This window comes from Meleagris gallopavo, chromosome 19 (genome assembly GCF_000146605.3).
Source record: "Meleagris gallopavo isolate NT-WF06-2002-E0010 breed Aviagen turkey brand Nicholas breeding stock chromosome 19, Turkey_5.1, whole genome shotgun sequence".
Classification (NCBI taxonomy): domain Eukaryota; kingdom Metazoa; phylum Chordata; class Aves; order Galliformes; family Phasianidae; genus Meleagris; species Meleagris gallopavo.
In genome coordinates, this window is record NC_015029.2 from 6,820,126 (window position 1) to 6,834,828 (window position 14,703).

At 51.5% G+C, this 14,703-nt stretch overlaps 1 protein-coding gene across 3 annotated transcripts; it reads right to left on the reverse strand.

Moving 5' to 3' along the window:
• Nucleotides 1-303: 303 nt before the first annotated feature.
• Nucleotides 304-14,697, reverse strand: FAM163B (family with sequence similarity 163 member B). Of its 3 annotated transcripts, none has more exons than XM_003211298.4 (3): nt 14,608-14,697; nt 2,335-2,450; nt 304-2,229 (listed from the first exon to the last, which is right to left on the reverse strand). In XM_003211298.4, the coding sequence occupies exons 2-3, from the start codon at nt 2,425-2,427 to the stop codon at nt 1,840-1,842; spliced, it is 483 nt and encodes a 160-aa protein (XP_003211346.1). In that variant the 5' UTR covers nt 2,428-2,450; nt 14,608-14,697; the 3' UTR covers nt 304-1,839. The 3 variants fall into 3 exon arrangements, with proteins under 3 accessions (XP_003211346.1, XP_010719274.1, XP_019477041.1); XM_010720972.3 differs by lacking the exon at nt 14,608-14,697 and adding an exon at nt 9,339-9,441; XM_019621496.2 differs by lacking the exon at nt 14,608-14,697 and adding an exon at nt 3,710-3,791.
• Between the last annotated feature and the right edge of the window lie 6 nt (nt 14,698-14,703).

The following is a 14,703-nucleotide window of genomic DNA, read 5'->3' on the forward strand; positions in this document are numbered from 1 at the left end:
TGGGTCCTTCCTGGCCTATTGCTTGGGATTTGGGGTGATGTGTATAGACTCAAGGACTGGAAGCTTCTAAAGGAGCCGCAATGCAAAGAGGGAACTAGTGAAAAAAGGAGATGTGAAGGGGGTTATGGTTATGGGTAGGGCTCACTGAGCATCCCCTCTTGATGCCTGTGCCCAAACCCAGGCATGTACCTCTGTTATACACTGAGTATCTCACAGTGAGGAAATCCTGTGCCCCTGTGGAACTTTTGCAACCACTGCCTTCTGTATTTCACAATGTGGGTACACAAAGGTCAGCAGCAAAGCCTGTGTCAAAGTAGTTTATTTTTTTGCTTTCTTTTTTCTTCTTCAATGATTCCCCAAGTCCTGTACAACAGTTTGCCAGGTGAAGGTTAGAGAATGTCAATTACTTGCTTAGTTTCCAAGCTACAACGGAAGGAAAACCCCCCCCAAAAATAGAACAGGGAATGGGGGAAAGCTGGAACAAGAAAATGTTCACAAGAAAGGCAAAGAACTCAAAGGCTGAATGCATTCAAACAAACTGATGTGAGCACTGTACAGCCTGGAGTGGGTGCTGCCATTCAACGTGGCCAAACCCAAGCCCCAATCCCCCAGCAGAAACCCCAAACTATCAAAGGTACTGGATTGCAGAGGCTGACTTGTGCTTTGCAGGGTTTCCTGGGGGAATTAAAAGCCCTCACAGCTGAAAGCAACATCTCCAGATGGGCTGCACACTGTGTGTGTATGCTGGGGGCTATAGAACAGCAGTGCTTCGTTCTCATTGCATCTCTGAAAACAAAGCCTGGCCCCGAGCACAGCACTGAGGCTGTTAGGGTCGATTTGTAGCCACCCCTCCTCTGCAGCAGCATGCCCTGCCCCAGTGCAGGGTGATACTTTTAACCTGAATAATGCCCAACCTGGGGCAAGAGGGTGTTGTGCAAGAGAAATTGTACACGGGAGAGCAAGGAGGGAGTGAAGTGTTCTGCATGTCACTGGCTGAGTAATATGTGCTGTGACTGCTTCTATTTAAAAAAATAATAATAATAATGGGAAGGAAATCTTATGGTAGTCTTCAAAATTAAACTAGAAATGTGCATGCAGGGGCGTGTGTGCACATACATGGGTGCACTCTCGCTCTGCCAGCACTCAGCTCCCTAGATTAGAAGTAGCATATGGCATCCTTTGGAGAGGGGAGGCTCATTATTTGGAGAGGGCAGCTGCGGGTGCGTTCCTCCATCTGGAATCATTCCTTCCTCCTCGCCCTAAGTAACTTGATTGATAACCCAGCTCTATCAGCAGGGCCAGGTCTGTGCCCACTGTTCCTGCCCCATGAGGACAGCAATTGGAGGAGCAAGAGAGTGCAGGACAGGGATGGGATGGGATGTGCGCGGCTGCAGCACAGAGCAGTGGCAGAAGGATGGGCAGCAGCAGCCCAGCTTTGCCAGGGGATGGTGCTGGCTGCGTGTGTTTGCACACCAGAGCCAGCAGCCCCCAGGTGCCACATATCCCTACAGCACAGCAGCCTTGCAGCTCAAGATGCTTTGCAACACCCATCTCAGCCCACCAGCCTCTTGTGGATGACGGGCATTTTCTCTGTATAAAAGGATGCACAATATCAAAATCCTCTTTATAAAAGAAAGAAATGCAACGCAGCATTAGAAAACCTCAGGGCCCAGCTGCCACCAAGCCACCCTCACTTCCCCCTCCATTATACTGAAATTTAGCTCATCTCTGTCTATGCAGCAATACATTCAACTTTTCCCCCCCTCCTCTTTTTTTTTTTTTAATTTTATTTTAAAACACTGCGGTGGATTATAAGAAGTCCTCCATGCAGCGCCGGGCTCACACGTCGGTGCTGATGCTGCGACTGCGGGAGAAGGCTTCACGCATGGCTGAGAGCCGGTTGGGGTTGAGAGCCTGCAGGTTACTCACGCTCACCGGCAGGTCGAGCTCCTCCTGGCTGACGGTCTGGAAGCTGACCCGGTCCCCCCCGTTGTGCAGCTCCTCGGGGGGCTCCTGCAGGAAGAAGGTTGGAGGCTCATACTGCCCGCAGCCCGGGCAGCCGCTGCGACTCGGCGTTGCCTTCTTGCTGAAGGGTGAGGAGCTGTAGAGGGACGGCCCGTTGGTCAGCACTACGTTGCGGTTGCAGTGGAGCGGAGGGATGTGGGAGTGCACGGCGAAGTCGGGCTCCTCCTCATCCTCCTCGGATTCATCCTTCTTGCAGCAGTAGTACTGGAATGGGATGGGGCTCAGCTGGGCTCCCAACGCTCTCACACCATGCATGGGAAGTGGGATTGGTTTACCCTATTCCATCCCCACCACATCGCCCTGCCTTACCTGGAGCCTACAATAGCAGAGGACAGCGATGATACAAAGTAAAATGACAGTTGCTAATATTCCACCTGTGATGACCACGGTCCCGGCTGTCATCCGCCCTCTTCTCCATTAACAGCCTGCAACAGAGAGCACATGGGGTGATAGGGGTTGGGATAGGGGATAAGAGTATACAGGATTGGGTTGGAATGGGATTGGACGAGTTGGGAAGGGATGGGATACTTTGGCCCCATTTGCAGAGAGCTCCCACTGGGTTTGTCCCCCCTCCTGCAGGGGATCAGGCTGGATGCCAGTACTGTGAAAGCCATCAGGGGAGCTCCCAGCCCCTCCCAGTGCCACCTGACAGCTGGAGGAGGATGGAAAAAGCCCAGAAGAACTTTGCTAAGTGTTACTGCAGCCCACAGGTGGGCTGAGTAATTGAGCTCCAGCAACTGCAGGTTGATGCAGGGAGTGAGCAGCAGCAGTGGGACCCTATGAGAGTTGTACAAATAGTCCTGCAATGAAAACCCCATCCTGGCCGACCAGTCTGGGCATCACCAAGTTACTCTGCGTGCAGGAGGGGGGCCCAGGGAAGTAAAACCTGCATGATGCCAGCATGGGATTTGGCCATGAGCCCCACAGCCCCTTGGCACACACCATGCTCCGTGTTGGGGATGGGGACTTGCCCATGGCACGTGCCTGGCTCCTGCTTGGAGCTTCACAGCAAGTGGGGGGTTGGAGCTGTGCACATTTTTTCTCTGAGCTTATAATCCATTTTCCTCATGAAAACAATGTGGTATTTTAATTTGGAATAACTGGAGCTGCTAAGTGAGCCTTTAACGAGTGCAGGGCCAGGCACTTCTCTCCCCCACAAAGCAGCAGCATGGGATGAAGCCACACAGTGCAGTGGGCACAGAGCTCCTTGCTTTGCCGTGGCCAAGATGAAATCAAGGGAGCATGGTGGTACATAGGATGATGCTTCTGAAAGCTGCGTTGCAGCCAGTGCTGTGGCCAGAGCATCACACTGACACTGCAGTCCCATGCTTGTGTCTGGGAGTAGCATCTTCCTCCCCCTAAAGCATCCACAGGGGTTCTAGCACAGACATGGCAAAGATACGAGGCCCCCATGTCCTGAGCTGAGCAGATGCAGTGCGAGATGAGCACAAGCTCTGCAGGCCTTGCATTGAGCATCCCTATCCCAAAAGCTTGAAATTTCCACCATCCTGTGCAGAAAAATGCCAAACTCTTCACCGGGGGGGGAGATAATGGGGACAGTCACAGCTGTACACACATCCCTCCTTGCAGCAGCATCACTGCACAGCCCAAGAGCTGCAGGCATCAGTCTGGGATTGGGATAAGTAACATAAATTGACAGAGAGAGCGAACTGTGACCACCTACCCGACAAGTGCTTTAACAAAGCTGGCCTCCAGCTCGTGATATCAGGTTAAACCAAAAACCAGGTTCCCCAAACCCAAATTACTTCAGCACCTGAGGAAAAGCAACCGTATCTGTCAGGGATTTAACTTGCTTCCAAAGAAAATAAATCTGTGGCATATTTTCAGGTGCTTAATGTCCTGCTAAAGTTGGGTAAGTACTGAATGGATAAAGCAGTATCACATTTTATGCTGCTGCTGAGCAGAGCTGTAGGAGCAGGGGAATTTGTGCTGCTGTGTAATGGCTGAGAGCTTCTTGTATGGCCACAGGATAAAAGCCCAGCCAAATCCTGCCCTATCCCTGGGACAAAAACCCTGTGGGGATTCAGAGCAGGGAGACAACAGGTCTTCCAAAACTGCAGCAGTGATGTGGAAGCATCAGGGCTCCAGCCCTGGGACCTTCGCTGCTCCCATTTGCTATCTCACTGTGAATTAAAGGGTTGCATGCCCCAGGGGCAAGCAAGGGGAGCACACAACAATTTTCTCTGCATTCCTCCCACCCAGCCCCCGATGCCCTGTGGTCAGCCATGCACGGCATGACAGCCACTGCTCCGCTCAGAGCAAGGCCATTTGCATCACACTATTTTTCCTCCCGTAACATACTTGTCTGCTTAAAACCATGTACCTGGAAGCATTAAACTCTCCAGCGTGCAAAGGAGGGAGGGGGGAAAAAAAACCCATAAGCAGAACAATTCCTGTCTAGACCTCCTTTTTACATTTGTTCCTAATTTCACGCTCTGCAGGCTCCCAGGTTCATATATTCAGTAATAAATATCTTGGTAAAAGGAAGTGCTTTGCAGCTCTGCTGTGGTCTTGGGGAAGGTATGCAGGAGCCTCGCTACGAGGAACGCAGGCATCAGCAGACGTGTCTACAGCCATTTGGCTCCTTCCATGTCCTTGGGGAAGGTGAGGAGCCCTCGAGCTATGGAGGATACCTGAGACCCCCATCAAGCCTAAGCTACCTTCCTGCACAGCTGCTCCAGGCTGAGTGTTTCGGTGCAGGCACAATCCTGTGCCACTTGTCTGGTTCTGCCAGGACATCTATGGCTGAGTAGTTCCAGCCTGCAGCAGATGGAGAGTTTGATGCAAGAGTAAAAATGGGCTTTTGTGTTCCTTGCAGCTTGCAGAAGGAAGAAGTAGAGCTCCCATTGGCTCCAACCCCGACTGATGGCTTCTTCCCTTGCCCCAGATGTTGCAGTGCTGCAGACACAGCTGCATGCTGGACTCTGCTGCTACCTGCAGGAAGACAGCTAGGGACTGCTAGGGTGAGCACACAGATTTCTTTAGGATACCCTCAAGTTCTGGTTAAACCAGATTGTGGGATTTGTGGCAGGAAAAGCCTTCTGATCAGGACTTTCCATGAGCAGGGTCTACACTCATTGCACCCTATCCCGTTCTTTCCCATCCCATCACAACAGTCACCCCAAAGCCTTTTGCACTACTTGGAAGTGCTGTGATGGTAAACCTTCAGAACTGAACCTCAGATGGGAACACTGGTTCCAGTGAAGCACTGCCCTCATAAAGAGGCTGCATCTCACCCACACAGGTAAGCACATGGCTTGTTTTACTGCAGCATGCTTCCTGCATCCCCTACCAGCTTGAGACCTGCTCCTCTGCAGCACACCCAACCACAGAGCAGCCATTTTCCAGCTCTTCCATGCACATCCAGCCCTGATACCAATCCTTCCAATTACACCCTATTTTGGAAGAAAGGGAAAGAGATCAGCAAGGGGAAAAAAAATGGGGAACACGTGGGACGTCCCGCCATGCCCTGGTGCCAAGGTTTTGCCTGAGGGTGAACCCAAAAGGGAAAGCAGCAAACAGCTGCTAGCAGCTCAAATACATTTGATGGCCAATGCAGCCTTATTCCTGCATTTCTCCCAGTTCCTGTAATCCTACCCAGTCAATGAACGAGAGCTGGGCTGCTCAGAGCAGCAGGGCAGTGTGCCAGCACAAGGCTTTGCACACAGGGAGCCAGTGGGCCAGGCAGCTGCCAGCAATACGGGCAGAGAACAAGGCTCCCCAGCTGCAAAGCCCCTGGAGCACAGGGCTGCACCACTCCTGCATGCTCAGGATAATGCAGGCATAAAGATTGCATCTATCATAGCTCACAGTACGGTCCTCAATACTCCAGAATTGCTCCTCTCTGCTCTGCCCCTTCTTAGTGTTGATGCTCCTAGAGCAATGCCAACATTGGGGCAATGGAGACAGTCAAACATCACACTCCTCCTGCCTGCTCTCATTATCATCCTGCACCATTTTATATCCCAAAGCACTTTGTTAAATGTTACACAGCAGTCTCAAAACTGACAGAAAAGCCACTATATTCCTGATGGGCAGTGGACAACTTTTCCATACGCTGTGGGTTTGCATCCCCACAGGGGACACATCAGAGCAGAACCCAGCACAGCACACCCAAAACATCACACGCATTACAGCCACTCCGAGTTTTGGGTTTTCCTACACCAGATATCACCGAAAAGTTTGCAACAACCAGGCAATCACGGGACAGCCTGGGATGCCCTCACCCTAATTAGCATTAGTAGGATTTAAAACATAAACCAGGTCAGAGTGTCTTCTGAATGCCCACAAAGCAAATCAATTCAGGGGATGCCAGCCCCAGCACAGAGCAAGAGGGAACATGCACACAGCAATAATGAAGCAATAATGTTGTTTAATACTACTGAATCACACCTAATGTAAAAATAATATTTGCACAGCTCAACAAAGCAGCACTGAGGCTTAGCGAACACAACTCCAGGCATGGATGTAAGCAACTGCAGCTGCTAAAAGGAGAGCAGTGGTGCTGCTGGGGAGGGAAAGGAGGAACACCACCTGTGCTGCCCTGGGATCTTCTCAAGGTGTTGCTAACTCCATATTAAAGTGGACAGGGAAGGAGTTGGCAGCTGCTCCAGCACACCTGGAATAAAGCAGGGTAAGCCACATGGAAAGCTTTGCCCTCCTCAATCCCATCTGTCCCTGCCCAAACAACCCTGCTCTGCGTAAGCACCAGGAATTATTTCCATACATCCGCTGTCATCCAGAACTCCTAAGCTGTCTGAACTCCTTCAGAAAGGAAAAAACAAAAAGCAAGACAGGCTGTCTTTCCACGCTGCATCATTTAATCTCCTCTTGAACTGCGGCTTAGTCCGCCTGAGATATTAGCATCAGAGAGCAGGTTTTGGTATTAGCAGCTTGAGATAAGCTGCAGTCAGTGCTAAGGGGGAAATAAGAGAGGGTGGGGAGAGCCCACAGCAAAGAGCTGCTCCTGGCCATCCATCTCTGCCTCAATTTCCACTTCTTTCTGTTCCAATGGGGACTGCTCCATCTCCATCATAACCCAGCACAGAGCAGCTGAAAGGTTACAAACACCCAGTGAGCAGAAAACTGAGCACGGAAGTTGGAAAAAGGGGGATTTGTCCTTCTGCAAATACTGCCATGAGAGCGTGATGCTGCTGGCAGAGGACAGCACCTGGCTGGGAGCAGGAGCTGTCTTCAGCAGTTCTCACCAAGTGACTGATGCTGACGCAGAGGACAAGGGCAAAGCTCTGAGGAATTGTGACTCTGCAGCCAGGATGGCCCAGGCAGTGGGAAGGCTGTCACACAGCAGCACATCACCAGCTCACAGCGATTCCTTGAGCTGTGGTGAGCTCTGTGCTCCTCCATGTCATGGTGCTGGAGGGGGGAAACAAAGAGTCCCACCTCATCCAGGACCCTACAGGTGCTGAGGCTCCATCAGGATGGGGAAAGGAAAGAAGGATGCACACAGGGTACAATTCCACAGAGCAGTAAACCCGCTCAGCTTTGCATTTCTACAAGGTGAGAGTGCAGCTCAGAAGGACAGAAGGTCTTCTGCAAAGGATCTGTGAACAGCTCAGCTGAGCCTCATTTGCTCAGGACCGATGGGCCCATGGGTTGGGGACAGCAGGAAGCACTGTGTCCTTGGGGCTCACTAAATGATGCAAGCTGGGAGTTCTGGGGAGCATCCTCTGTCCAGCTGCAGGAAAGGGCTTTCACCCCATTTAGTGAATTACCCCATGTAGGTCTCTGCTGGGCATCATGGACAGGGGAGCTGATCTTGGCTGCCCCAGGGAGATGAGCAGCAGCCATGGATGTACCCCCAGGGCTGCTTGAGCAGCAGCACCCGGGATCTCCACAGAGATACACACACCTTTTTGCCTTAAAAACAACAAAACTCCACAAAAAAGGTAGGAGTTTCCATAGCTACAGCTTTACACTGCTCACACAAAGGCTCAGGCTGAACCCATGCAGGGGAAAGCAAGCAGAGTGTTTTTTCCACTCCAGCCCAGCAAGTTAGCATGGTGCATGAATCAACAGAGAGAAAAGAAGGCAATGTGCTTCCTCATGGCTCATGATCAGGAGTTTCCTTCTGGGCAGTAAAATCTCCTTATGTTCTCATTTCTAATAGGGATTTATCTTTGCTGCATCAGGGGAATTAATACAGACCGTCGTCTGAGAGGGTAATTTCCAGACTGTTGGCAACTCTGCTGAACCATTTTCAGTGAATTTCCCGTTTATTTCCCTCTTCTTACTTCTGCTACAGCTTTTTCTGAGATCAGAGAGAGAAAACCCACCACAACGAGACAACCCTAATCAAAAAAGCAGAAGAGAAAGTAATTCATAGAGCTCAGCTGAAAACCATCATTAGGCGAAGAAAGGAGCAGGGAAAACCTTCACATAAAGTGCTCTACTTAAAAGCACGTGGGCTTAGCAGAGCTGCTGAGATCAAATGTTTGAGATATCGACTGTTCCCAGGGATGGCATCTTTCAGAAATCAAAACACATGCGATGTATCTTTTTGCCTGGCATCAGCACTGGGACGACGCAAGCATTGCCTTTGAAATGACTCCTTGATCCAGAGAGGCCCTGGAGAGCAATGCAGCAATGCTCCCCGTGCATCCTCCCCACATCCCCAGAACCAAAGTAGCACTGCTGCCGCCAGGCTGAGCTGGGGATGGCTTTTCTCAGGCCCAAGGAAGGGGATGGGTGTCCACCAGCGACCCCTGAGCATCCAAACCTCTGCAAATCTCTGTTTTTCAGCAAAACAGAAGCACTGGGAACAGCACTTCAGCATTTGAAGGTTTACCCAACACTCTACAGCCAACAGCACTGCCGCAACCCAGCGGTATTTGTGGGTTTTATTTGCTTTCAGTCAAGTGGTGAAGGCACTACCACAGGTTGCCCAAAGAGCTGGCAGTGCCCCATCCTTGGGAGCACCCAACGTCAGGGGATCTGAGCACCTGGTGGAGCTGTGGGTGTCCCTGATCACAGCAGGGAGTGGAACCAGATGGCCTCGAGGGGTCCCTTCCAGCTCAAGTGAAGCTATGATCTCAGACAATAGTCCAGCTGCCCTCTGTCTATTTACAAAGATACCCAGAGAGTGAAGTGAGATCCGTGCTTGGTTTCTCAGAACCTGGTATCAAAGCCTTGCATTTTCTATAAGTTCAGTGCTATAATGTGATGGAAAGCACAGCAATAATATCAGGGTGGCAAAGTCTGCAGCTACAACAGATGAGGACAAGTCCAAACACAGTGGACATGGACACAAAAACAAAAGAAGAAAATTTGCTTACCTTTAGAAGGCCTCAGGTGTGCAGGGATCTCCAGCAAGATACCCACACCTCCAATGGCAGTGCTTAAATGAGGTCTGGGCAGGGGTGGATCCTGGCTGCAGCCCTTCTGGTCACTCAGTGCATTGAATACACCTGAGCTGCACTGGGTTGGCCCTGCCTTCCCACCAGGTGCTCAATCACTGCTTCAAGCCCTGGCTTAGCATTTCTGCTCCACTAACCTATCCTGTTTTATTTCATCATAGAACAAAAACAAAAGTCTGATGCTAAAAACTCAAGGGAAAATAAACGCCACTGAGAAAATCCCATTTTCCATGGGCTGAATCCCACGAGCCACTGTGAGAATCGGGAATAACTCTTGGGCTGTCAGCAATGCTAAACTGTTGCAAATCAGTCCTCCAGGGACAGTGAAGTGAATAACAGCAAAATCACAACCCAACCACAAAGTCTGCCTAATGGCAAGCCCCAATCAACGTTCATTATCCCCCTGCTCCCACCTCCACTCCCACACAGGCAGCACGGCTATTTTCCCCCAGATCCCACTGCTAATCTTCCCAGGGCTGAGCTACCCAGCAGGCAACGCCATCAGAAGGAGAGAGATCCTTTTCCTTCCACATGAGAGCCTTCCAAATGGCATTCCTTCCAATCCCTGCTTGCAGGCACTGTGCAGCCCTCGAGGCCGTGTATCTCCTGAGCCTCTCCAGCACCCAGGGCACCAAAATCTCAAATCCCTGCTCAAAGCTGAGTCTCCAGCAGCATCAGTACTGTAGTTTTTTCCCCTGAGAGAGCCTGGCTTGCATTTCCACTAAAGGCACCTTATCTTGCTATGTAACACACTCATATTTTGTTAACTAAAGGGCAGCAATATGCACTCTATTGTACCGTGAGTGATTTCTACAACTGCAGATGCAGCAGAATCAAATCGCAGCAACTATTTATATCAAAGCAGAGCTGCTACTGACTGTTGATCAACCTAAACACTGAAGGGCTGGCCGGGTTTTCCCTAAGACAACCCAGCCTTCCCCATATAACCCATAATATCCCCAGCACTAGCGGAGCGGTGTGGCTACCGCTAGAGGGATGCGAGCAGAGTTCGGGCATCCGCACCTTGGGCAGCATCTGCTGGGGACGAGGGGTGATGGAAAAGCAGAGAGAACCACTGCAGGGTCACTGTGGGACTGCAGGCAGCCCGGGGTGGGGGATTCCCTGCACACAGCAGCTTGCAGTCTGGCTGGAAAGGCAGACAACAGAAACAGAAAAACGAGAGTTAATGGTTTGCCAGAGTTCGGGCAGGAAAACCCACAACAGAGCTTGAAATGAATCCAAATCCACTCCAAGAGCAAAAGGGATACGGACGTAAAGTGCAGGGCAAAGCCAATGCAGCATGCTTGGCTCAAAGGGGGATGCTCGCTCGGAGCTCAGAGCTGCTCAGCACATCAGCTCAGTGCATGCGCTATTTCCTAGGAGAAAACGACCTGAGTAGGGACATGATCTGGGGCACAGGGATGGCTGAGCCCATCACAGGCTGCAAGCGTCCCCTGTGCATCCTCCAGTGTTTCGTCTCACCACAGGTGTTTGCTTTCATTAAAGCTCTAACCTCAGCCTGAACCTCTTGGTGTGTTAAGGGGCAGTGTGGTGCTGCCTGATGCCAGCTCTGCAGGTGCAGGAGGAATGGGCAGTGCTACCAGGGGCAGCTTGGGTCCATTATGGTCCAGCCGAGACTCTCGGGCTGCCAAAAAACAACGGACTGCTCTGTCCAGGGAAATATAAAATGACAAAAGACTTCTCTTCCTAGCTCGCTCCCTTCCAGCACAGAGTTAGGAAATCTCAGCCATGCGGAGCGCCCACCGCGTGCAATTCACATAGTAATGGGTTTATGGGCTTCTGCAGCTCAGACCCTGTGATGAGCTTGTGCCCAAGGCAGAGCCACGGTGTGGCCTAAAGCCATCCCTAGAGCTGGTGGTGCAGAGGCTGCATCCCTGCTGATGGGGATATCATCACCTTCATCCCCTGCAGAGTGCCCTCAGGGCGAGGTAAGGAGCCAACAGTCAGGCACATACTGCTGAGCCTTGATCCAATAGCACTAGAGCAAACAGACACAAATACACATATTTTCTGTTTGGATCACGTCCCGAGGACAGGCTAAGACTTTCTTTCGGGTTTCTGCTAACTTTCTTCTGAAAGGTCTCTTAGAAAAAGGCAATTATCACAGTGCCATTAAGGCTTTCCCGGTTGCATGGCCGGATAACTCGCCCGGAGTCTCTTGAAATAACCTTTAAACAATAGGTCCTGTCTTGTTTACTGAATGTTTCCAAACTCAACAGTAATGCATCCAGATGTCACCCGTGTCTACTGCGGACCCAACTATTTCTGGAAACGCACCAAGGGCAGATTGCAAGGATAATGTCACAGAGAGAATATGACAAGTCTCCATCTCTGTGATAAAAGCACAGCGGTGTGCCCCAGGGTGGTGGGACGCAGCCCTGCTCCTTTCCTGAGCAGTGCTGGGCAGGCACTGTCAGCTCATGCTCAGATGGGGACAATGTGCGTGTTCCTGCCCAGCACAGCTTGGTGAGCTCATAGACTGCCTGGGTTGGTGTTTGTCACTGTGAATGGCTTCGGTGTTGGGGAAAAGGAATGCGGAGAGAAGCACTGGGGACAGCCGGCGGGGGCTTGGGGAGCAAGACTTGGCTCAGCCTGTACGAAGATGAGCACCAGCTCTGCCTCATCGCGGGTGTGATCCCTATCTGAAGGGAGAGGGAGACCAAAGCCCCACACCTGACTCACCTCAGGTCTGCACTGTGCAGCATCAGCACACAGCCAGGGATGGCGTGACATCAGCTGTGCTGGCACTACCGAGCCCCCAAATCCTCCTCTAACAGAAGAGGAGCTGGGAGCCAGGAGCACCTGGGTGCCGAGCAGCCCATCCCCAGGAGTGGCTTTGTCACCGCTCCTCAGCATCGGCCTTCCCACGGATGGATGACTTCTCCAACAAGCATCATCAGCTGAAAACACATCGCCTGTCCCCTGCAGAGCCAGCCCTTGTGACTTCAGCCTGATTCAGCCCCATTCCCTGTCCCCACGCCGTGTCTGACACGGGCACGTTGCGACCCGCACCATCCATGGCAGCCAGGTCCTCCCCTGGTGCTCTCAGCTGCCCTAAATAGGTCACGGACCTCGTTAAGCTGTCTGAGGATGATTCAAAATGCTCTCATGACTTTTCATCTTCCTCCAGCCTTTGCAGCTGACCTCTGCTCTGGGCTGCTCCTGCAGGGATCGCAGGGCTTGGAGGTTGCTGATGTCTCTTGTTTGGATTGGCCCCAGCTGTGATCCCAATGGGGCTGGAAGGTCTGGGCAGGGTCAGAGTCCATCATCCTACATATTTTTAGCCTCTCTGCCAAGCTGCAATGTTGGAACATGAATTTTTTTTTTTAACAAAAGGTGAACAAATCCTGCCAACTGCAATAGATTAGATCACGAGGAGAGAAGGAATAGACAACAACGGGGGGAGAAGTGTAAATTAGAACGAGAATGAGCGGCAAGCTCAACCCAACACCTGCCCCCTCTCCTCCATCCCTCCCCTGCTCTTTCTCAGCACTGTTACATCAGGAGCACTGCCAGATACAAACATCTCTTGGCTGGCCGTGCCCCCAGCTACAGGGTGATAAATCAGCATCAGTCACTTTGGGGGGATTTTGCTGAAGTTCTTTATCTCTTTGGAGCACCAGCACTGTTTCCTAAGACTCCTTGTCACTGCTCTGCACAGGAACACTGACATGCAGAGGAAGGAGGTTACAGCTTTAATTACAGCTGCACGGTCTTTAAGGTGTTTGAAATCTCTTTTCACTGACTGACAGCCACAGTGCATTTTGCTGCTGATTCCAGATGAGAAGAGAAACAGCCATAAAAGGCTGCCAACAGCATTCTGTTACTCACACACCACCATAACAGGGCCAGCAACTAAAGGCAGCTGTGAGGACAAGTCGTGCACTGAGTTTATGCACAATTTACATAAACTCACTTCCCTTAACTGCATTATAATTTAGCTGCTTACTCAGTGAGGACATCAGATGCAATGACTGAAACCCCAGTCATACGGGTACGGATGCTCCAGTGAGGTCACCCAGGAGCACTGTCTGCACTCTAAGCATCGGGATGTCAGCCAGCTTTCCTAAAATGACAGCCATCCATCATGGAAGAGCACGATTTTACCATCGAGGCTTTATGCTGATTTCACTGCTCGTTTTTAGGCTGGAAGACAATCTGTTGAACCTCAGAGTGCAGTCTTCTCTTACCTTTAATTTATTCTGTCAGAAAACTGTCTACCTTAATGAGTATGAGCACACTCCCACTACCTTCCAAGTTTGGTGATCTGTTATGTCAAATATAAATAATCCTGTCTGAAACCGCTCGATAGGGGGAAATGAAAAGCCATCTTCCCTCGGGGGATTTCTCTCCCCCACAGCCCCCCCATCCTGCAGAACAAACACCGTCCATGTGCTTCCACGAGCTCAGCCCCAGCCAGCTGCTGTATTAACCAGATAGTGCTCAAAGCAGCAGATCATCCTGCTGTCACTTTCCTTGCATTCAGCCCTGGATCTCTCTCCATTCCCACTGCTCTGGGGCTGCTCTGCTGCCTGACCCAGACAACGCAGGGGGTTCCTATGTCCTTTGGAGGCAGGACAGCAGAGAGGAAGGACCCCGGTGTTGGCCACATGGCTGTGGGTGAATGCCCCGAGAGAGGCCAGCTTTGTCCCCAGACCACACATGCAACGAGAGCAAGCTGTCCCCAGAGTGGCCAAGGACACGACCTGAACACTCAGGTGGAGGAAAGCATCCCACCCCAGACCCGAGAGATGCTGTCACATCCTCCTTTGTAGATACAGCTTTAGAACTAAAGATGCTGTAGGAACCAGCAGCACCAAGCTTGGAGCATCCCAATGTTTATCATCCTGGGCTAAAGCATTGGCTGGACCACTTTCCCCAAGATAGGCTATCGGGGAGCAGATGCTCTGCAATTCTCCATGTCCACCTCCCGCCTCCAAACCCCTACCAGCCCCAGCCTGCAGCCGGAGCTCATCCTCTGTTCTCCCCTTGCAGGCATCCTCCTAGGACTACCCCAGCACTCCAGGATGCATCAGGAAGAGGAGGAGGAGGGGAGGAAGAGAAATAAGCAGGGGAAAATCACTGCTGAGGGCCTCCCCGGAGCAAAGAATGAGGGCATGGAGAAGGAGTGCAGCGCCGATGCTCTCCTCTTTTCCTCCCCTCTTACCTTCAAGCGGGGGAATGGTGCCGGATCGCTCAGGTGAGGACCGCGTCGTCTCTTGAAGTCTCCAGCTCCGAACGCATCAATGCGGGAATGCAAAAA